At 35.8% G+C, this 23,042-nt stretch overlaps 2 protein-coding genes across 3 annotated transcripts in view; both read right to left on the reverse strand.

The window, feature by feature from the left end:
- LOC142336319 (gem-associated protein 5-like) overlaps positions 1-23,042 on the reverse strand; it is a 92,078-nt gene that overhangs the window by 33,913 nt on the left and 35,123 nt on the right. The window contains exons 4-6 of one of the 2 annotated variants that reach the window (XM_075385063.1): positions 18,063-18,290; positions 15,515-17,019; positions 10,474-11,422 (exon numbers count right to left, since the gene is read on the reverse strand). The exons of the other annotated variant lie outside the window; for it this stretch is intronic. Of the exons in view, the coding sequence (XP_075241178.1) occupies positions 10,588-11,422; positions 15,515-17,019; positions 18,063-18,290 (2,568 nt within the window). The 3' untranslated portion in view covers positions 10,474-10,587. Of the gene's footprint in view, positions 1-10,473; positions 11,423-15,514; positions 17,020-18,062; positions 18,291-23,042 lie in introns of those variants that run through there. 2 annotated transcript variants of the gene reach the window in all.
- LOC142337170 (NADH dehydrogenase [ubiquinone] 1 alpha subcomplex subunit 6-like) lies at positions 9,680-10,143 on the reverse strand. The gene has a single exon (XM_075386278.1). The coding sequence runs from the start codon at positions 10,139-10,141 to the stop codon at positions 9,746-9,748; it is 396 nt and encodes a 131-aa protein (XP_075242393.1). The 5' UTR covers positions 10,142-10,143; the 3' UTR covers positions 9,680-9,745.

Below are 23,042 nucleotides of genomic sequence, written 5' to 3' on the forward strand. Positions count from 1 at the left end.
TATCTCTTAAACCTTATGTAGGAACCATGCAACCCATCTTGTGTAACCAAGTTGTACGTACCCGTTTGGTACCCTAGTATTTCCAAACCCTAAGTAACCTAACTTTAACTTTACTAAAACCTTTCAGTGACTGCTATTCTGATCATCACATTGCTGATAACTCAAATCACCGGCAATAGGATTATTGATTGAAATATTCAATGATTTTTATCAAAAAGACTGTGGTTTGCAAATGTTAAATTTTTGAAATTGTTGCAAAAATTGAAGCAGCGAATTAAAGCAATTTCAAACATTTTAACGCTCAATTCACCGCAATTCCTACAAGAGTCGTCTTTCACCGCTAAGATGCGCGCGCTTTGCGGTTAAAATTAATTTTTTTTGGCCTCAGTTCTTCTTTCAATATTTTTTCGAGTGAAGCTTGGACCAGATTTATTAGAAGTTGACCATGTACAGCTTGAACAGCATATACGAAAGGCAACTGGGTTTTATCTATAGTGAAAGGTCATATTTGTTTAGCGTACTTCCAATTTAACAAGAATATTTTTCGAATCAGTTTTTATTTCCTGAAAACAAAGCACTTCGTATCTATATCCTGTTTAACATGGTAATTTGAATTAAAAAATTATTTTTAAGTTCTTTACGCTTTTTTCGCAGAAAAAACCTGCCTTTGGTAAAAAAACACTGCTTGTTCTCAATGAAGTTTTTGTTCCGACCTCACTTGTGGGGGGGGGGGGGGGGGGGAGGAAATATATACTCAAATGGGTTTTTCTTGTTCAGACAATTTTGGTCGATCGATATATTCATCGTAGAGAAATGTGAGTGGTATCATTAAAAAGGTCGTCCAGCGTAGATTTCGGAATTAAAAAGATTTTTTTAATTTCTTGTTTTTCGAGACGTGATATTTGGCGTAGTTTTGTTCAAATTTTTCTTCATATTAGGATTTTTTTTATAAAAGTAATAATTCAAAATAACATTTTATGCTACAAATGACATAATCTTGTGTTTCTAACAGACGAAAAGCCATAAAAAGGGTAGTTTTTGTCTCATAGGGAAGTTTACTATAAAAAAAATCGATTTCTGTCTGAGAGATGATTTTTTTAAAAAACATTTCAATTTTTTTTTTCAAGTCACTTAGAGACTAGTCGTTTTTCAAATAGGTTCTGTTCATGACAAACCTCATTTTTACATTCAAATGATGCCCATTGAACCAATAATTCGTTTTTAAGGAATCGCTAAATTTTATGGCTCAGACTCCGAGTTTTCGTAATTTTTATTGAAATTTTGATTTTCTTTTTGAGATTTTAATAAATTTTTGTAGTCCTATGACAAACTCGTCAACTAAAAGTGCAATAAACTTCCTAATAAACAGTAAGCGAAACTCGGTAGTAATTTCAGTGGACATCTAATGGCTGTTAAGACTCTTAAAATAAAATTCCGATAAAAATTTCTTATGAAAATTAGCCGATCACAAACTTGTTTCTGTGAACTGTAAGTCAGACTCGCTACTGACAGGACCCCTTTTGTTTCTACTGCAACCAAAGTTAATCTGGTTAGCGCTTTTATGTTCTAACTATTGTCTTTATGACTTCGATGCCACGACTTTTCATAATTTTTTAAAAAAATGTTTGTTATTTTTCATAAATTTTGAACCTTTTGATATCTGATCACATTATCCTATTATTGCCAGTTCCCATTGGCATAGAGGAGACTTCCAAAAGATCATAGATAAAGTTTGCAATAAAAAACGTATGGTTTTAATAGTTCCGACATTGTCTTCTCACACTTTTCTACATATTTTTTTGATTTTTGTCTGTAATTGTTGTCGTTTTCAGAGTTATATGACTTATTGTGATGACCTAAAGTTGGTTTAATAATGACACAATTTATTGCCTTCTCATCAAAGAATAACGTATAAAAACTTATAATTTATTGATTTCCGTTGAAAGCTAATGAATTTAAAGACTTTGATACTACGCGTTTTCTCAAAAAAATTCGTTGTTTCAATATATTTGTTCATATTTGTTGGTTTTGTGAAGTAAAATTGTTACGAAAAAAAAACGTTTCCTTTGTTGTTAAAAGATTATTTGAAATGAAAGAAATTAAATGAATAGTTAATTGTTTAATGACTTCGACACTTTTCTCTCATTTTTTTTTAATTTGCTGGTTTTGCCCGTTTTTTAATCTTTATGTTGTCGTAAAGAGCTGAGAGGGATAATAAACCTGTAAGTGAATGTTGAACAAAAAAGTTACTCAATGCATTAAGTCTACAGCAAATAGCCTAAAGCTTATGATATCATTCATTTTCAAACGTTTTTTTAAACTTTTTAATTTTTTGTTATTTTTGTCTACTTTTATCTAATTCTCATTTTTGAGAGGCCCCATCCACTTCCTTCTAGTTCAAATGTTAAAGTGGTTATCGATATTACATCGTAATTGATGCGTTTTCATAAACTTTTTGTTAGCGGTCAATAGTTGTGTTCCTTTTTCTCTTCTTTAAGAACATTCGCGTAATGGCAGATCCCAATGATTTTCAAATGAGGACCGAGTGAACATTTTTAATCTTTCATTATAGTTTTAACTGAAATAGTTTATTAACCTTTGAATTAAAAAACAGAATAATCAGATAACAGCGAAAGACTTTAATGGCTTCAATAATTTGTGTTTTCGCAAATTGTTTAAATTTTTTCAATTTTTCTTCATCTTTGGTCCGTTTCTGTCGCTTAGTCTAACCAAAGACAGATTCCATTGATCTCGCAATTACTTTTTTGTTAATTTATCAAGAATTTTTTCGTTAAAAGCAAATGGTTTTTAAGACATTTGTAAAAATTTGGTTTAAAAAATATTGTTGAATTTTTAATTTCGCCTCGTTATTGCTTCGTTTTGTCAACTTGTTAACCTATTCTCATTAATATAAAGTCCCATCTGCTTTGTAGTAACGAAATAGTTAATTTGAGCAGTAAAGTTTTTCAATGATTGTTTTTTGACGTCGTTACTAGGTGCTCTTAAATTTACATGTTAATTTTTTGCCGTAAATTTTTTTTTTCTTCCTGCTTATTTTGTTGTTTATTTTTCTCCCGTAGTCTTATCAAGTGTGTGAGATCTCGTGAGTGCTGTAATGAGGCATGGCAGTATGTAATTCATTTATTAGTTTTTTTAGTTAACGGTTTTTTTATTAGTTTAACGGTTTTTTTAAGCTCAAAGATCTATTGTTGATTATCTGTTCATTTGGTTGACAGTTATGTCAAAAATGTAGATGAGCGCGGGTCGGAACATCATGTGCGAACGCACATTAACGAGCCTCCTTGTTTAATTTAGTTTCAAATAAGTTTTTTTACGGATTCAATGATCAGAGGTCTGTTAAAATACTTAAAACTATTTTGAATAACGCCTGCAAACAGTTCAATTTCTTACCATTTTGAAGCAAGTAAACCACGAATAAAAAATTGTGACACATCTTTAATATAATCACCTCCACCGTTTAAATACTGAACTAAACTGTGAACTAAAAGTAGTCGATATCAAGGTTGTGTTGTTGTCTTCGTTCAATTGGAGTCGTCTGATGTTCAGTTATTAGTTTATAACAACAAACTATTGACAACGCCATCTGTGCTTGCTTGTTGACCTCAAAGTCTACATTCGTTCAACTCAAATTCGTTCAACTAATTACAAAGTTCGATATTAAGGAAAGATGTTAAGGTCAATACAAACAAATTTGTTGAATAAACAGCACTATATACCTAACCCACATAATAATCTTACTTTGCTCAAACTCTCCACAAACTGAAAACTTTCTTGCCGATAATTTGAAAAATGGATGATAGCCGAGAAACCCCTTTTTACAAAATTATCCCTTTGTGAAGAATTAAGAAATTGCCCACCGTTCTGGATGTGAAAAAAATTCCGTAAACAGAATGGTATACTTACTGTAACCACCGAAAATATTACATGCACTGTAATGAGAAAGTTGAGCCCCAATTGCGAAAAGTATATACTTTCAGGTACACTCGAAACGTTTTGCCCACTTCGGTAATCAAAACTGACACAAAGCAACCGACGACCCCTGACACAAAATACCCGACGACGTCAAATTGAAATAAACATTTGATCTTTAGCGTCTAGAATAAATGTAAATAGCAATTTTCATTTGAAAGAAGTAAAATGAAAGAAAAATGAACAGCTGTATCTTGATTTCAAACGCCGCTCCAGCAAATCTTGCTGTACACAGGATTTAAATAAATTTTGACCATAAACGCAACTAAAAAAAACTATAAAATTTTCTAAACATTAAAATTTAGTTAATTCATTAACGCCATATTCAGTATAATGTTGAGAGGAGTTAAATCAAAAGATATTTGACATATACAACTTCCTTGTGAGCCCAATGTCGAAATCCAAAAGAGTCCAAAAAGCACCGTTCTCTATCAATCTTATACTCGATCAATATTATAATCAATTTTACCCTATTAAATCAAAAAGCCGACAATAGTCGGAAGAACTGCTCTTGAAAGACACAGGTGGTCAATTAAATTTAGAGAGAGTGTAGCTTAGAAATGGTTGCAAAAACCACCGAAAAGAGGGGTTTAAGTCCCGGACCTCTGGGACGCCCATCCATTTTCTTACCCACTGAGCTTGGATAGCATTGATTCTTTATCGCTCGCAGTAGGTTTTCTATTAGTACAGAGCTTTCTTCAAGGAAAAAAGCACCTTAGGCAACTGGAAATGAAGAGCTCGAGCGCGAAAAAGTCAAGAAGTCCAAAAAGTTTAGATCAAAAACGCACAAACAGTAGGCGAAAAATTAAAGACGCGTGTTAACAATAACTATATATCAAACTACGTTTGAGAGAAATTAGTCACTTTGTCATAGTTAATGTTTCGGCGAGACAACTCGCCTCGAAAATCTCTTAACAGAAGACTAAAAAACATCGGAAAGAAACAAAAGCCCAAAAAATCTGCTCCAACGAGAATTTCGTTTTTTGTCAACGCGAACAAAAACCTGAAATAAACCGACTAACGTCGGGCAAATTGCTCTCGAACGACTGCAATTATTTTAGAAGGTGGCATATGCTCGAGAAATTTATTTAATTTGCAAAAATTTCTCACCATGGAGGGTTCTAACACAAGATCTCTTGGATGACAATTGGGTTATTTAACTAGTACAATACGCTCGGCTTCCCCAATTGGTTTTATTTTAGCAACAAACTTGATTTCCCAAAAACGAGCGACTCAAATCACTAAACAAACCAAAAAGTCAAGCCTGAAAACGTCACTCGAGAAGTGAAACCGAGAAAATGTTCAAGAAGAAAACCCTGTTTGGGACCTGTTTGGGGAAAACAAAAAAGGAAACATAAATTTTCGCTAATTGATTTAAGCCGGGCAGATTGCTTGAAAATAGCCGCCGTTGACGCGCTTTATGCACATCGAGATTGAAACAGATAAAGGAAAAAAGAGATAAATTAACCAAAATTTTTTCTATTTTTTTCAGTTTCAAAAAGTTCCAATTTGGCGTGCAGTTTTAGTTGGATTCTAAAAGTGTACTTAATTCAGCTTTTAAAATGAAAGCTAATAAGCTTAGGACCAATGTCAGATAGCAGACACTCGAAAATAATGCACTGACTTAATGGCCGCTCTTTATTGGTTTATCCCATTTTTCTTGATTTTGCTCTTTTGACATTGACCGTATTCACTTCATTGCGTAAGTCAAAGCGTGAAAGAATTCAAAATCCATTCAGTTGAAACAGCGAGGGAGGTTAGTCAGAAGTCAAACGTAAAAATCGTGACTTATGTAAAACAAAAAAACGTGCTCAAAAGGTAAAGCGAAATAAAAAAACATAGCAGGACAAGTCCTCACGTACAATTCAAAGAATTTTCATCAACTAAATAAAAACTAGACATTGAACGGAGCGGACTATGATTGAATCGGGAAAACCATTCCCAAAAAACTAAAAATTGCAAAAAAAAATAAAAATCTAGGTCAAAATGCCGCATGTGAACCAAAAACCTGTGAGACCTGTCACTGATGATACCAAGTGCTAAGACAACAGAAATTTTGAAATTTGGCAAAATCAAATATTTGTTTTTTGACAAAAAAGTGTTCAGGTTATAAAAAGTTTCAGCTGCCCTTTGATGAATTATAGCAATTTCAACTAGGCGCAGTTAGAACACATATGTATCATACTAAAAGCATCCAAGTAAAAGAAACTTTGAATACAGAAGACAAATTGAAGACATTAAACCTACTCAAATTTTCACTCCCTTTAGTACTTCAGCGTGACTAAAATTACCTCTCTAATTTGACTTATCACTGACGTGAAAAGCCAAAAAAAGTGTGAACAGATCTTAAAAAGACAGCACACCAATACAATCCAAATCCTTTGGATTTTAAAAAGACAGCGCCCCAATACAATTCAAGTTCTTTTAATTGTAAAAAGGAGAGCGCCTAAATAATAGCCGTTGGGAGGCTGACTGCGGCTATTAAAAATTAAATGCAAACAAGACGGAAAGGGTCCAGCTGAAACTTTATATCAAAAGCACACGATTACGATAAATTCTTTCAATTCTTCAAATTTGATCCGAGAGCAATTAAAAAACAATTACTTCTAAAGTTTACATATATTTACAGCTAAACTTTGGCTTATAATTAAGAAAATAATCAATGCCAGTCATTGAAGCAAGTCTTTCCTGAAAACGTCCATTTATTAAAATACAAAAGATCGGTTTAATACGTTTTCAAACATCTGCTTTATAACTTCCGGATGCCAGAATATTTATGATCTTTGTCCATTTATTGAGAAGCGCTGCCACTTGCCTCAATTCCCCGGAACTTATCGGTTTGTCCCTTATCAGACTAGCTTCCAACGACATCAACCTCTTTCAAAAGGAAAACAAAGCATCAAAAGAGTGCAATATCGACACTCTGCTATATGAAAACATAACCGACTAACGTCGGGCGAATTGCTCTCAAACGACCGGCGAGCGATTGGCTTCGTCAGTACCTAACCAATGTTTAGTGAGGATAGATTTAGCTTGTTTGAAGGGGCTTGAGATTAGGGTAACAGACGATGACATCACGCCATATAACAGCCGCATCAACAAAAGAATTAAGGAGAGAGAGAGAGAGAGAGAGAGAGAGAGAGACAGAGAGAGAGAGAGAGAGAGAGAGAGAGAGAGAGAGATTAAACGTGAGCGAGAAGGAAACAAACTCCAGCTAACACAGAGAGAGCGAAAGAGCTAGGAATTTTTTCCATGATGAGATTCGACTCTACAACTTCAAGTTTTCTAAACTTGTTAGTAACTAAATCATAGAAAAAAACTTAAAGTGCAAAATTCCAAAGAAAATTTTCCACATTTCGCAGTAAACAAAATGTTCAAAAACATTTTTTGGCTCTGGATTTTTTTTTCATGCAATCCATCTGCAAGACTTGAAAAGCTTCGTTGGCCAGTAATGATTGTTAAACTCGTGATAATAATATCTTCAGAACACCATTCCATTGTCTCAAGATACCATCTAGTATGCCTATTTCCAGCCTTAAACAGTTTCACCGGCTCATAAAAATCCATACACTTGGAACATGATAAAAATTTTCCGAAAATTTGAAAAATTAAATTTTATCAAAAAATTGCAATAGCTGGAGTCATTAAAATGTTGATAACCATTCCATTAACTCTAGAAACTAAGCAGCAGCTTAGTATCAAACCTCGAAGAAGGCTTCTTGGCTCTTGAGGCTGGAAAAACCTCAAAAAATGACAGTTTCAAAAAAAATTGCCGAAAATTTTTCAAAAAAATGCTAAAACTCGTTAAATGTTAAAATGTTTAAACACTCCATTGCATCTAGAAACTATACAATAACTTGTTATCAAACTCTAGAGGAGGTTCGTTGGCTCTTGAGGCTAGATCAACCCATAAAATCACAAAAATTGTCAAAAAAAATTGAAATTGCAAGTTTTATAAAAACAAATCGACAAAAATTGTGATATTAAGAAGCTGAAAACCATTCCATTACCACCAAAATCTATGCAGCCATATATTATCAAAACCTTAAGCAGGTTTTCTGAACCCTGAAAAATCTTGAGTAATGACAATAAATGTTAAAAAAATTAAAAAATGCGTTTTTTTTTCAAAAAAAATGATAAAATTCGTGATGTCACAATCTTGAAAATTCCATTACGTCTAGAAACTATACAGTAACCTATCATCAAACCCTAGAGGGGGCTCCTTGGCTCTTGAGGCTGGATAAACCTAAAAACCGACAAAAATATTTGAAAACCTTGAAAAAATTTGCAAGTTCTTCGAAAAATTGCAAAAATTCGCGAAGTTGAAGAAATGTTGAAACCAATCTATTACCACTAGAAACTGTGCAGTAACCTATTATCAAACCACCGAGTGGGTTCCTTGACATCTAGGGTTGATGTAACTCAAAAATTTGATAAAATTTTTACAAAAATGACAAAAATTTTCAAAAAGCTTGAAAAAATTGTGAACATTTGTATAAACTTGCGTGTTTTTAGCGACCGGTTGTTCTTCATAACTGGCCATGGGGGGTGCTGATGGGTGTGGCATCAGTCGGGTAGGGGGGCAACAGCGCGGTGGGGGGTGGGGGGCAATAGTGGGGGGTCAACAGTTGGGGGGAGGGGGGTCTTCAACCTCATAAGAACCGCTCTTTACACCATAATTATAAGTCTCCAAAACAGTTTGAGCTGAAACAGAGCTGAAAGACTCTAAGAGCACTTAATGCCCGCTGGGCGCTACCTGTTTATCCCGTTTTTGAGGACGAAAAGTCAAAAGCGTCAGACGAAAAATCGGTCAAGCGAAAAATCGCATAAAAAAGACCGACAGGACTAATATAATTGCTACAAACTTCGTTTGAGAGCAATTAAAAAATATTGAATGCCCAATCTTGAGCATTATGAGTACTTAAAATCTTAGCCGGATAATAACAGAAAATTATGCAGCAAACTTTAGTTGAAAAAAAATTGACAAAAAGAAATACCCTTATGTTCAAACAGTTTCTGAGCGCCCAACAAAAATGCAGGGCTAGGTCACGTGCACTTATTGACTTTCAGGTTATTAAAAGTTAAGGCAAGGCTCTAAGCAATGAAGGAGGCTAAAAAACTAAAATTTTGAGCGTTTGAAGTGCAACCAAACGGTCTCCTAATTATCATTGGTGTGACATATAATACACGACTGATGTCCCAAGCCCAACTCTTACATCACGGGTGGCTTAAGATTATATTTTGTTGGGCATATTCGGTGAACCTTCAACTTAAGAGACCAGTAAAGTTCGTACTAACTCCACAGCGACTTAATGACCCTTTGGAGTTTTTCGTTGTTAATTTTGTCGATTGTTTGTTCAAGTCGCCAAAAATGATCTCCAACATGGGATTATATCTTTGAGGTTTTGGTGAAGCGTATACTTGAGACTATTAGAGCCCTAAGAGCACTGAACAGATCCATATTGTCCTCGGGCTTTACCATTTTAACCCATTTTTGAGGACAAAAGTTGAAGCGTCAGACTAAAAATCTCTCAAGCCAAAAACTGAAAATCAGACCAACATGGCCCAAATATTTGCTCCAAACTGTGTTCGGGAGCAATTAATAATTGCAGCAACTTCATGTGCGAACAATGAAAATTTTGAGAAAAAACCATTTCAAGGTCTCAGTAATCTGTTTACGTACAACAGGTGTTGTGAATGTGTTAATTAAGTTCTAAATATAGTTAATCCCTATTTTCACGAAATCAATACTATTTCAGTTGAGTTTTCCAGAATAGAAATTCTCCAAGAAGTCTTTCGATTTAGGCTGTTGCATTTTAGTCATTTCCAGATATTTGCATATATGAGTTGCCTGCTTCCACCCTTTCTGGCTCTCTTCAAGTTCCAGTTCGCCTTTAAAAATCAACGCATCAATTTGCCTCAGATCCTTCACGTGACTATGCTCCTCAAATTTCGCCCGCAATACTTTTCGAAGCTCTTTGGTTGTAAATGGTAGTTCGTTTCTGTAGATGGTATCGAAGCATTCCCTGTACCACAATTTATACAGTCTAAGTGCTCGAAGTCTCGCTTGCTGAGCATTTGCTGAGAAAAGAGGTTTGAGGGGTTTTGTGAAGGCCTTTGTGTTCGCAGCCACCACCTTGGTGAATGACATTATGATCTGAAATTTTAGTCGGATAAGATATGTGAATAATTATACTTGTCCCATGACGCAATAGTTTTTCCTTCTCATGGTGTGCGCTCCATTTTTGGTTTCATAGCCATACGTTAAAACTATCTTGTACCCATTTCTGACCTAACGATATGCAGGGACTACTAAAATTTGGGGCAATAAATATGGATTGCTAAAAGGGAACATGTACTTAACTCTGGGGCATATCAAACTCAATTATAGATGGCTGCTAACATGGAAGTGCGGGTTTTTAAAAAAGAGAAATCCATTACTCGAGTCTAAAACAACTTTGCAATTTTTCCAGACTTCTCAACTTCAAAAGAGAATTAAACTTTATTTTTAAAAAGTTTGAATAAATCTAAACAAAAACAAAAGATTTCTCCGAAAAATTTCAGTCAAGTCAACTTGGTGTTCACGTCAATTCCCACTTAGTTTTCGATCGATATTAAAGGCAATATTTTCTCCTTCATAATATCTTCACTCCTGGGATATAGAAGAGGATCAGATCGGTTCTCAATTCTCGACTGTAAAATGAGAGCAGTTATATCCAGCATTGCGACCAAAAAGGACTTTCCCGCTTTCTGTATTGGGGTCGAAACATTCGTCACAACAGTTTGAGATTTCAATTTCGTCAATCCGGGTAAAATTTTCTCAAAAAATATGATTTCATTTTCCACAGTGTCCTCGTTATTTTCCAAATTATGACTGCAGGCAATTAAGGTCAGTTGCTTGCAGAATGCGGCAAAAAACTTGCCCAAATGTCCTTCAAAATCGATTCCTTGCTCTAAATCTTTATTAATACAGACAAACAAACTTGAATGTTCTGAATCACGTATGTGACTTACCTGAATGTTCAAACAGCTCTCGAACGTTTTCGTAAAGCTTTCAAAACTTTCTATTGCAAAAGCAATGCTCTCAAATTCTTGCAATTTTTCGTTAGCTACAATTTGTTGCGCCCTTTCAAGGTTAAAGTCGGCAAGTAACCGAATCACACATAAATTAGTGAGGAACTCAACACGGTCTATAGACTGATTTTCTTGATTGAGCAAAATTTCCAAAGCAAGTAAATTAGCCTCTGCGCTATTTTTCGAGGTCAAGACTCGCGCTGCTTTTTCATAATCGTTCATAGTCATATAGCATTGAGCTGCTACTTCGAGGTTACCCGCTTTCTCACACTGGGCAGCGTATGATTCGTGCACAGTTCTCAGGTAGGAGTCGGAGGGTGGCAGACGAAGGGTCCCAATAACAATGGCGTCACGGAGCCTAAAATGAACGCATGAAATGAGTAAATTAGAACCTAATTAAGCTGACTGATCTTAGCAACAAGCTTTTAGAAAATCTAGCTCGTTTTATTATCCAGCTTTTTGGAAAATCTAAGTTACCTAGGAATGTGAGAAGAGTTAACCATGTCAAAATACCCTACTCGATTCTCAACGAATCAAAACAACCGAAGCCATTTTTTTAAAACCAAATACAGATAGCCGAAAATAAGCTGTAATTTCTTCAAAAACATGTAATTGACGGCGTTTTTGAAAATAGCCAAGTATAATGCACAAATTTATTGGTACTAAGGCTTCAGCCTGCTTGTCAACGGGAGGATAAAGTGATTATTACTACATAAATTGTTTACAAAACCGTGTATCACAAATCATCGATCACATTATGTTTAATATATTATATGCTCTTCTTCGAAAGGACGCCATTAATCCCGATGGATCGTTGTCAGGTGCCTTTGTGCGGAAGATAACATCAGAACTCTTCAATAAAAAACCATCATACCTGAGAAGAGAAAGAAACGAGCAGCAATCCCCCAAAGTAAAACGGTCGCTTTCAATTTGAAATTTGGTAGTTTAGCTAACCGAAAACAGTTTTTTATGTCTAATGAACCAATATGTAATTCTTCAAAAACGTTTGTGCATATTTTGCTTCTTGTTTTGCGATGGATTTTTTTTACATTTATGAAAACCTCGCTGTCCGATGTCAAAAAATAATTTTCGAAATATCCTCGGCCTAACCGTTATTGAATTGTAACATAGTAAAGCAATTGCCACGATGTTTGTCCGTCTGTTTGCAATTCTTTCCAAATTCTTAGAATCAACCGAATCGTGTAGGTAATTAACCTTACGTTTTCGGCGTGGCACTTTAGCTAACACTTTCAACAATTCAAAAATGAATTTTTCGAGCAAGAGTATAATTCTTTGCAATTTCTTGAATTTGTTGTTACTAGCTTGAAATACAATTTTTGGTTTTTGAACCAAACACTACGACACTGTCTTACTGGCTGAACATGAGCTTTAAACTCTAACCATTTGTGGTATTTGCAAAAAAATGCAGTGAAAAACATTGCAAAGAAAGCGGTTAGAACATTGCAGTGAAATGGTTTAACTTCTTTTGTAAATAATGGATGTGTTCGGCAAAGTTTAGATGGTGGTCTAGAACTAAGTTTTTATAAGATGTAACATATTCAATATTTTAGGAATTCATTGAGAAGCTGTTTTGTGCGCCCCGCATTTTTCCAATTGTTCTTGTCAGTGTCTTCTTGACTTTTAGTGTCAGTTTATTATGATGGAACCATTGTTTTACATTTATTCAAGCTGTCAGCACAGACATTCCTTACTTTGTTCACTACACGAGATTCGTGTTTGCAGTTTTACTATACATTCTCATCAACTGAGTTCTATCGCTTAGATGAGAATCAAAAAGTTTTTACAATTTGCCCTGCAAGCAACAATCGGAACATTTTTTGGATTAAGATGCGATGGTCTATTGGGTCGAAATCTTTTTCAAATCCAAGAAGGTAACCTTGATGTTCGTATTTTCTGACTGTTAAGTTTTGCACCATCTAAGACAGAGACGATAGCACGAAAGTATTGAGATGTGATCAAAAAGAAAACGAATATTTTGAACTTTTCTATGTAATCCTTAACTCGGTCAAAAATGAAAACATAACCGACTAACGTCGGGCGAATTGCTCTCAAACGACCGGTGAGCGGTTGGCTTCGTCAGTAGCTAGCCATGGTTTAGTGGGGCTAGCTTTAGCTTAATTAAAGGGGCGTGAGGTGAGCGCAGCGGGGGGGGGGGGCAGTGTGAGGGGGGTCTTTGGCTGCGCGGGGCCCTTAAGGCTTGAACGATGTGCAGGAGTGGGGACTGATGTGGAGGGTGTGTGTGTGTGTGTGTGTGTGTGGAGTGGGTCTAGTTAGCGTCGGGAGGTAGTTTAAATAGGATGGATGGACTTAAATGGTATCCAAAAATTCTCGAAATGACCTTTTAACCATGAATATTACCATCAGTTCTTAATTACTATAAATTACAAACTAAGCTACTTTTAAAGTCCAATGTTCGAAAACAGAAGTCAAATTTCAAGTCATGACTTTAGCTAAAAAAAACCTGTCGAATCTCAATACTCCTCTTCGAGTCGCAAAAAAACCAACAGTACTAATATAATTGCTACAAACTTCGTTAGAGAGCAATTAAAAACCAACAATTTTCCTAGTAATGGGCAAAACTGATAACGGCCAAAACAAAATCGGATTTGCCTTGTCGCCCTTCTACCCTTGTGTAATGGCTTTATTAAACCAATGAGAATTATATCTAATAACGAACAATAAATTGATCAAATTTAAGTAATTGACATCTAAAATAGGGCTTTCCTCTGTTTCCATTTGAAAATTTTTACGACATCACTAGCATTTATTTTAGCTTGCTTGACTGAGCAATCCTGACAAAAACTACAAAGAGACCGGAAACAACAAAAATATCAAATGTAGAAGAAAACATAAGAGGCAAACATAGGAGAGACAAAAAGAGACCAAAATCGGAACTTACTCATTTTTCTTCAAGAAATACTTTGAACTAGATGCCAATGAAAATTTCACCAAAACCATGAAAACTATTTGTAATTACAAAAACCTGCGTAACCTGCGAACACCAGAAGAAGATAACGATAACTGTTAAAATCGAGAAAACTACAAACAAACATAACCAGCAGACTAACGTCGGGCGAATTGCTCTCAAACAACCGGCGAGCGGTTGGCGTCGTCAGTAGATAGCCACGGTTTAGTGAGGCTAGCTTTAGCTTAATTGAAGGGGCGTGAGGTGAGCGCGGGGAGGCAACAGTGGCGGGCGGGGGGCTGCACGGGTTCCTTACGGCCTGAACGTTGTGCAGGGTTGGGAATTGGGTGTGAAGTGAGAGGGGGGTTGATGGGGGGGGGGGGGGTTCAACCTATAAGAACCGCCCTTCACACCATAAGTATAAGTATCCAAAACAGTTTCTATGAATCGCATACTTGGAGACTAGTTAGCTGAAAGGCCCTAAGAGCACTTAATGCCCACTGGGCGTTACCTGTTTATCCCGTTTTTGAGGACGAAAAGTCAAATGGGTCAGATGATAAATTGGTCAAGCGGAAAATCGCATTAAAAAAATTGCAGGACTAATATAATTGCTACAAATTTCGTTTGAGAGCAATTAATAACGTTATGATCATTCTAAAAAACTATTAAAGGTTGAAAATAGACAAAAGTGCCCAAAACGCAAAATTACTAGTTAACATGATTGACAAAAATCACTTAGATAGAAAAATTTTAAGTTAAAACTAAAAATGGCTTGGAAAATTATGCTTGCTCAAGCAATTTCTCGCGCTCCCAAAACTAGTGGTATGCAACAAAACACGTTCTCGGCCCATCAAATTTGATCAGCAGCAAAACCCCCCCTTGTTCACGCGCTTCACTCCCAGCATCAATTATTGCACTGATAGCGATAGCTGATGTTCCAGCATGTAACCTCGTGAGTTCACTACCAACATATTTGGGGCACAAACTAAATTCACGATAACCACCACGGGATTTCGCGCTTTTAAAAACCCGACTAACACCGGGCGAAATACTTTCGAACGACTGGCGCGGCAAACATTTTAGATCGGGACATAGGGCTAGAGAAACTTTCATGGTGCAAAAATTTCTGACTAGGAAAGGATTCGAACCCTCGCCCTATGGTTGGCGGGTGATCGTCGGTGACAATAACCATTACGCTACACGGGTTATGTAATATTTTGGTTCCAATCGAGCTACAGACTTAATTTCTGAATGTTTGCATTTCAAATCACTCAAATTATCAAGAAGTTAAGCGTGAAAAAATCGCGCGAAGTGATATCGAAAGTGTTCTAAAAGTAAACGGCCAAAACAATTTTGCATTAAAAAGACACGTGTTCACAATAATTAGTTCCAGCTTCGTTCGAGAGCAATTAAATAGGAACGTATTACTATTACTCACTAAAATTTACATCAAGAATTTATTGGTGATAGCAATGGAAAGTACCACATTGAAGATTTCTCTGAGGAAGAACAAATAATACTCACTTTCCGTGATCGACCATCAATTTCATTGCATCGTGAACTCTGTTTAACATCAGCATGTATTGACAAGCATCATTGATATCTCCATTACTCAAGCTTTGTTCCACCACAGCACTCACGCACCTTTTCCACAATTTCACACCACCCATGATAGAAGCAGCTACATGTTTCTGATTCAAACATCCTTTTGCAATGCCTATATCAATGGCCGCTTCGATCTTCCCTTGCAATAACAACAACTCAATTTGGTTCTCATAATCGTGCGATGTCATGCTGAAAGTAGTTTCATTTTCGAGAACTTTCATCGCTCCAACAGCTCCGCAGAACATTGCATAGCTACACTGACCATCTATGTTTTTAAAGCTGCTCTCTCCAGATTCAGACTGACTTTCATTGCTGCTTTGTTGCAACTTCAAATTCAAAAGTTCTCTCGTTTCCTGAACAGACTGAGCAGCTCGGGGGTTGTTACTTAACTTCTTTAGAAATGTTTTCAACTTCGGTCTGCGAGCGTGCGTGGCTCTATTTCCACTGGACGCATCGCCTGCAGCATTTGGTGTATCATCAATAACTTTTGGCACCTCATGTCCAGAAGCAGTTTTAAAATTCGTCCCACGTATATTTTCAAATGAACAGGAATCTTTGCTTGCTTCTTTTATATCATTTAAGCCAGATTTAGCACGCTCATCGCCCTTCTCAGGCAACAAATTTCCATTCAGATCGGTTCCAGTTTCAATTTCAGAACTAACGACTGAGTTCCCAACGTCCATCAAAGCTGTGCTTCTATACATCTGTGGTTCTCTTTTGGTAACTTTGGATGGCCTCCAACAGTGTAAAATAAAATCAGTACCCCCCGAGAACACCAGATCCGGGTCACTTAGCGAGAATTTAGCACAACTGGAACACGCATCTGGATTTTGGAGATAATTGCAGACGAACTCGTACGATCCATCGTACAAAACCTTCCATATCTGGACTGAACCATCATTGGATGTTGAAATTAGGTTATCAACTTCATGAGGCGACCATTCAATTTTCGCTATCTTTTTCTTGTGACCCGTCAGCTGACACAGTAAGTTAGAAATAATGATTACTTCGCGCGGTTCACAATCATTAGGCGGAATAATGACAGCCTTTGAAACATCAACAACTTTGATGTTCGTCTCGTGTTTGCAACTGATCGCTAGCAGATGATGTTCTTCATTGGAAATGGTACCTGGATGCTGCCATGATATGTGATATATAGCACTAGAATGTAACTCAACAATCGCCAAATGGTTCAAATTTACATCGTACAAGTCAACAGTTCCGCTCAAATTGCCGACAGCGAGAGTGACCATAGCGTGGCTCCAACAAACGGTGCTCCTCTTTTCGTCCACCTTCTTACCACTTATAGCACTGAGTACTGAATTAAGGTCTTTTGCTTGATGTGTAAGATTTGCAGGATTGTGGATAAGAACTCGTCCTTCAGCCCCACAGCTGTAAATGTCATACCATGTTTTCTGGACAACCTGAAACATAATGTCAAACTGAATTGCACTCAACTAAAAATCAGCGCAGATTCAACATTTTTAAAATGCTCAAAGGAAGTAGATTGCTGCAAAATAGCAGAGACGATGCTCCCATTGTAAAATATTGGTAACTAAAGTAATGACGAACAGGCAGATACTATCGGCAAATTCCAAACAGATTTCCAGAAAATTCCCGTGAACTAAACTGTTTAGCAGTTAAAAGAGCACTGACAACAGAAACTGAAATGTTCAACGCATAAAATTCAATTCTACATTCAATTAAAATTCAAGTAATCTAATTACTTGACCGTGTACTTTAAAAGTCAAACCTCAAGCTTCCTCTAGTACTGCTACCTCTTAATCCATATTTTTTGCATTTTTGGAGAAGTAATTGTTTATCAATGGTGTCAAAAGCTTATTTCAAATCTAGAAATCTTCAGAACATTGACTATCTGATTGATTCTACCAGTGTGCTCACTGCATCAACTACTTCCTTTCTTCCCAGAAGCCAAAGTGATTTAGAAAGTTTGAAGTGATCAAAATTGATTCGGAAGCACTTTTTCTAAGATTTTTCCAAGCGTTGGTAACAGTGAGATAGGACAAAAAATGTTGGGATCTGACATATAACCTAAACGATGCAAGGGAACAACTGAGGATATTGTAGAGTAGCTTTTCAATCATTAAATGAAACGCAAATTCCTAGCTTGTATGTCATCAAAAACAAAAGGACTGGAAAATTATTCAAATTAAAAGTACCAAGTCAGATACTTGAATTCCCGCTCGTTAAACAAATTTGCCAAGATTCGAATTGTCCATCTGATAAATTCAAAAGCCGATGAACAGAACAGAAAGCTAAGGTTAAACATTAAAAATCGAACAAAGTAAATGTAATTTTCATTCTCTTCTGTCTGTACTCCTTTGCAGCTATTTGAATATTTGAACTGTACATGCTTAGGGCAAAAGTATTTTTCAACCCAAATATTGCAAAATGAACAAGTGAGAAAAGATAACATCATTTGTCTCATAAATTTTGGACTACCTACATTATCAGATGCCGGCCCATCATTGTCCTTGTTCTGTACCTCGCTGGTGCTGAAAGTGTTTCCAAGTTGAGCTGGTCCGAATGAGAGTGCATAAACAGTAGATTGGTGGAAGGAGGAAGATGTTATGGATCCCTTGTTATTGGTGACGTCATACAGACCCACTCTGCCATCCTCAGTCCCAAAAGCCACAGTTCCTTCCCTAGAAGGGTGGAATCGAGTCACCGTCACCTGTCAAAAAATTCACGTTACTATTTGAAAGAATCATACATGGAGTGTTCAACTTCAATATAGCCTGCGAGGAATCTAAGTAATAGTTAGAGAACTACTTTTGCACGTAAGAATTGCTTAAAGAGCTTTTTAAACCAGTAAAGTCCACACAGCACTCAAAACAAAAAAGTGATTTCAAAATCTTCATTTTTATTGAAGGAGAATCAACTTGCAACCAATCAAAAAGACGGTGACAACATAGCTGGCAGATTGCCAGAAAATAGCCGCAATAGCTTCGTAGATCTGCGGTCTCAAAAAGATAGCAAGAGAGAGAGAGAGAGAGAGAGAGAGAGACCAAAAAAGAAACTTCTCTTTATTAAATGCCGAGATGCAATATTTTGAAGATAACCGACTAACGTCAGGCAAATTGCTCTCAAACAACCGGCGAGCGGTTGGCTTCGTCAGTAGCTAGCACGGTTTAATGAGGCTCGCTTTAGCTTAAATGAATGGGCGTAAGTGAGCGCAGCGGGGGGGGGGGTGCAACGGGGGCTGACGGGGTGGCAACAGTGGGGGGGGTCCATCTCTAGAACCGCCTTCGCACCATAAGTATACGTCTCCAAAACAGATTCTGTGAATCGCATACTTGAAGACTAGTGCTCTGAAAGGCTTTAAGAGCACTTAATGACCGCTGGGCGCTACCTGTTTATCCCGTTTTCGAGAACGAAAAGTCAAATGCGTCAGACGAAAAAATGGTCAAGAAAAAAATCGCATAAAAAAGACCGACAGGCCTAATATAATTGCTACAAACTTCGTTTGAGAGCAATTAATAAGAAATCTATTAGCTTATAGTTGCTTCTATTAGCTGCTCTAAAATAACCTTCAATTAGAGTGACACAAACGCAATTGACTTCATCTCTTTGAACTGAAGTAAAGAAAAGCCAATTTCAGAGCGAGGAAGTCATTTTTGAGTATGAGTAAGTCACAAGTTACCATAAAATTAATCACGCGATTGAACAAAAAACTCGCTTCACTAAGAGTGAAAAATGAGCTGGTAGAAAATTTATTAGAAATTGAATGAACGAGTTAACAAAAAGCATGAAGAAATTGTGACGTCATTTGATCGTAAAAAATTGTGACGACGAATTAAAAAAAATTAGCAGGACAAATCCTGACTTACAATTCAAAAAATTTTCATTGACTTAACAAAAATTAAACCTAGAATGGAGTATGACTTGATTGGAAAAACCATTTAGAAAAATACTATAAAAAATTGAAAACAGTTAAAATCAAAGCGAAAATGCTGCATGTGAATAAAAAACCGCTAGCGAGAAAGCGAATTTTTGTTCAAATACCGTTTTCTCACTCTACTTAAAACTTAGATTGAAAAAAATCTCAGGCTGCAAAACCACCTACAATTTTGCTCCAGTACCTGTTTTGGCGCGACCAAAATCATCGCTTCAATTTGACCTCAAAAACCATGAAAATGTGTGAACAGCTCTTTAAAAAAAAGACAGCGCCCCAACACAATTAAAATTCCTTGAATTAAAAATTCATGAAATTTAAATTGACTAAACAAAAATATAGAAACATAGCCGGCAGATTGCCGGAATAGCTGCGAAAGAATAGACTTGCGTGCCGTATTATAGAGATAGAAACAGATATAGATATAAGTTGAAAAAGTTATCGATGCCGCTCAAAAAGCTATGTAAAAAAATTCAACGATAAATTTGTAAAGCTTGTTGCAAAATTCATTGCGCAGAAGCCTTTTTCATTAGCAACCCTTATTACACATAAGTTCCTTTGACCTTAAACTAATTCAAAACAAACTTAAATTTTAAAGTGCAGAAGTCATTTTTATTGAGTGAGGTAAGTCACTTATGATCAAAATCTAATCACGCATAAAAACTTTTGCTAGAGAGAGCGAGAGAGAGAAAAGACGTCACGGAAGTTAGTGAGAGCAGTTAGTGAGAGGAAAAAGCAGTTAGTGAGCAGTTAGTGTAACGGCAAAAGCAGTTAGTGAGAGGAAGAAGTCATTCAGAAAATTGGACTTTTCAGCTTTGAGGTGTGAACAAATGTAAAACGAAAAAAGAGCGTCAGACGACGAAACAAAAAACATAGCCGGAAGAATTCCGGAAGCAACTCGAAGCGTAAAAACTGGACAAAAAACCTAATTGCAGCTGAAACCATTACCTTTTTTTTAATAAATCATAAACTCATTACCCCCCCCCCCCCCCGGTCTGATCTAAAAATTGTTGAAATTTAAACCACTGTCACCAAGAGAAACAAAATGCCGCAAAAATATTTATTATTGAAAACGTTTGGCAAGGAATAGTGCAAAATAATTAGGATAGACAAAACACTGATAGTCTCAAAAAGCTGACAGGGCTATCAACTGTCCTCAAATAATTCATGATTCTAATCTCAAAAAGATCGCTAAAGCAAACGGCAGATAATAATAACTTAGAAACCAAATTAAATTTTTCAAAAAATAATGCTCAAAGTTAAGAATCAGAAAACTACTACAGCTAGATTTCTCATCACTGCAATTAAGACAAAATTGCTAGACAACATGATTTCAAACTAATTCACAAATTAAAATAATCATAGAACAGCAACCGAGTAATATTTAAAGGCAAAAAAATGTTTCAGAACAATACCAAGGTCGGAAAAAATACAATAAAAAGTAATAAGTAGCAATTCTGGAAAAGGCTTTCTTGTAAACTCTTAGTACTGCCTTATGTTGAATGAAATCAATTGCAACCCAAAGAAATGACGAAAATCTAAGAAAAAGCCGAAATCATTCAATTTGTTAATAACTGAAAAAATCAATAAAAACAGTATAAATGTAGGTGCCAGGACAGAGCTACAATGATACAAGCTAGAATGTGAACAATATGGACACAATGTAAGGAACACCGTAACAAAGACTAATTCTTGATTTTCGAAAGTTCAAACCAAAGTTTAAAAGTTTTGAAAGTTTAAAAATCAAATTTAAAAAAACTAGAAAAACTAACACCATTTCATTTTTCAGCATTCGAGACATAGAAAATACAACGATACATCCGCGACAAAAATCTATCCTCCTGAACAGATCAAAAAAAAAGAAAAAGCAGAAATCAAACATACGAAACATTAAAACATTTTGCAAAAAAAGGTCAAAAAAATTTTAGGACTGCATTTAAAAAAAAATTTAACTAATTTTCAAAAATTTAACGCTAAAAAATTATTGACGTTTTTATTGAAACGAAATTAAAGCCCCTCATGTTGCACAAAAAGAACATTTCTAGTAATTAAAACCAAAATACAGACAAAAAACTGAGAAAAATAGGAAAAAAAACTACCAAAATCGGATTAGCATATGTACAATTTTATGAAACAAAATTACATCGAGGTAAAAAGAGGCATCGAGTATATGAATTGTCAACGGGAAGTTGTCATATTGACTGATTTTTGACAAAAAGACGGCTAAAAGATCCAAAAATGAAGAAAATAATAGGAAAAAAGCCAAAAATTAATTAAAAAATCAAGAAATTTATGCTAATTTTGAACTTGAAACGCGTTTTCAGGCTCTACCTGCAAAACAATGTGCTATTAATTTCCAAGGTTTACATTTCAATATAGCATCAAATAAAAATCATTTCTACAAAAAACCAAATTACAAGCAAAAAAATGGGCCACTTAGACGAAAAAACGGCTAAAAACGGTTATCTATATGTGCCATTCAGTCAAAAACTACTTTTCAAAGTCAAAAAGTCATTCACTAAACGCAGCGCATGATCAAAAAACTTCTCTCGCTCAGAAAAAATTAGTTCACACGGCAATTTTTCTCACTTTCGCTTTTAGGTCAAAACAGCGTCTGAACGAATAGTACTTCCGGTAAAAAAAACCTTAAGAAAACCAATACTCCTCTTCGAGTCGTAAAAACCAAGAGCACCGCAATATAGCTACAATCAGCTTACAGCTTCGCAGCTATAAAAAGAATGGAATATGAATGGAGTGGGAAAACCATTCGAAAAAAAAATTGATCACAAAAATAGAAAAACAGTAAAAACAAAGTAAAATTGTCATATTAGAACAAAAACTGCCATTGAGAAAGCGCCTTTTTGTCTAACACAGTTTTCAGTTTTCTCACTCTACTTTTAAATTGGAGTAAAAAAATTAACGTCGCAAGACCATTCATTTTTTTTGCTCCACTTTCTGTTTCGGCCTGACCAAAATCACCTCGATCATGAAAATGTGTGAAACAGGCCTTTAAAAAAGACAGCTCAGCCAATGCAATTCAAAGTCTCTGAATTGTAAGAACCAAGAGAAGGCCAATAATAGCCCCAGCTATCGCTTTGCGGCTATTAAGGATAAAATGTTCATTTGTACCAAATTGTATGTATTCTGTTTTTCGCCATATCAAAGGAATATTGAATTTTGCTCCAGACTGTGGAATAGAATTTGGATGCTTGATTGGAAAAACATCAGATCTAGACAAACGTCTATAATAAAGGTAGCTTAAGACTGAAAAATACAATTCGTTTGTTGTTTTTGTTCTTAAGCGCTATACATCAAAATATACTACAAGAAATGGAAATTTTCCGGCTGGTCCATTGCAGAATCACAATAAAACCCATTTTAATTGGCATTTTAAATTTGTATTTTTTATCATACTTGATATTCAAATTGTTATGTTTGCAAAATTTATGGAAATGTTCAGTCGTCACTGATTATATAGGACAAAGCAGCTGTTGATTTTATTGGGAAGAAGAACGGGGAAGCAAACCCCCA

The sequence above is a fragment of the Convolutriloba macropyga genome, chromosome 3 (assembly GCF_964194025.1).
Source record: "Convolutriloba macropyga chromosome 3, txConMacr16.3, whole genome shotgun sequence".
Lineage (NCBI taxonomy): Eukaryota > Metazoa > Xenacoelomorpha > Acoela > Convolutidae > Convolutriloba > Convolutriloba macropyga.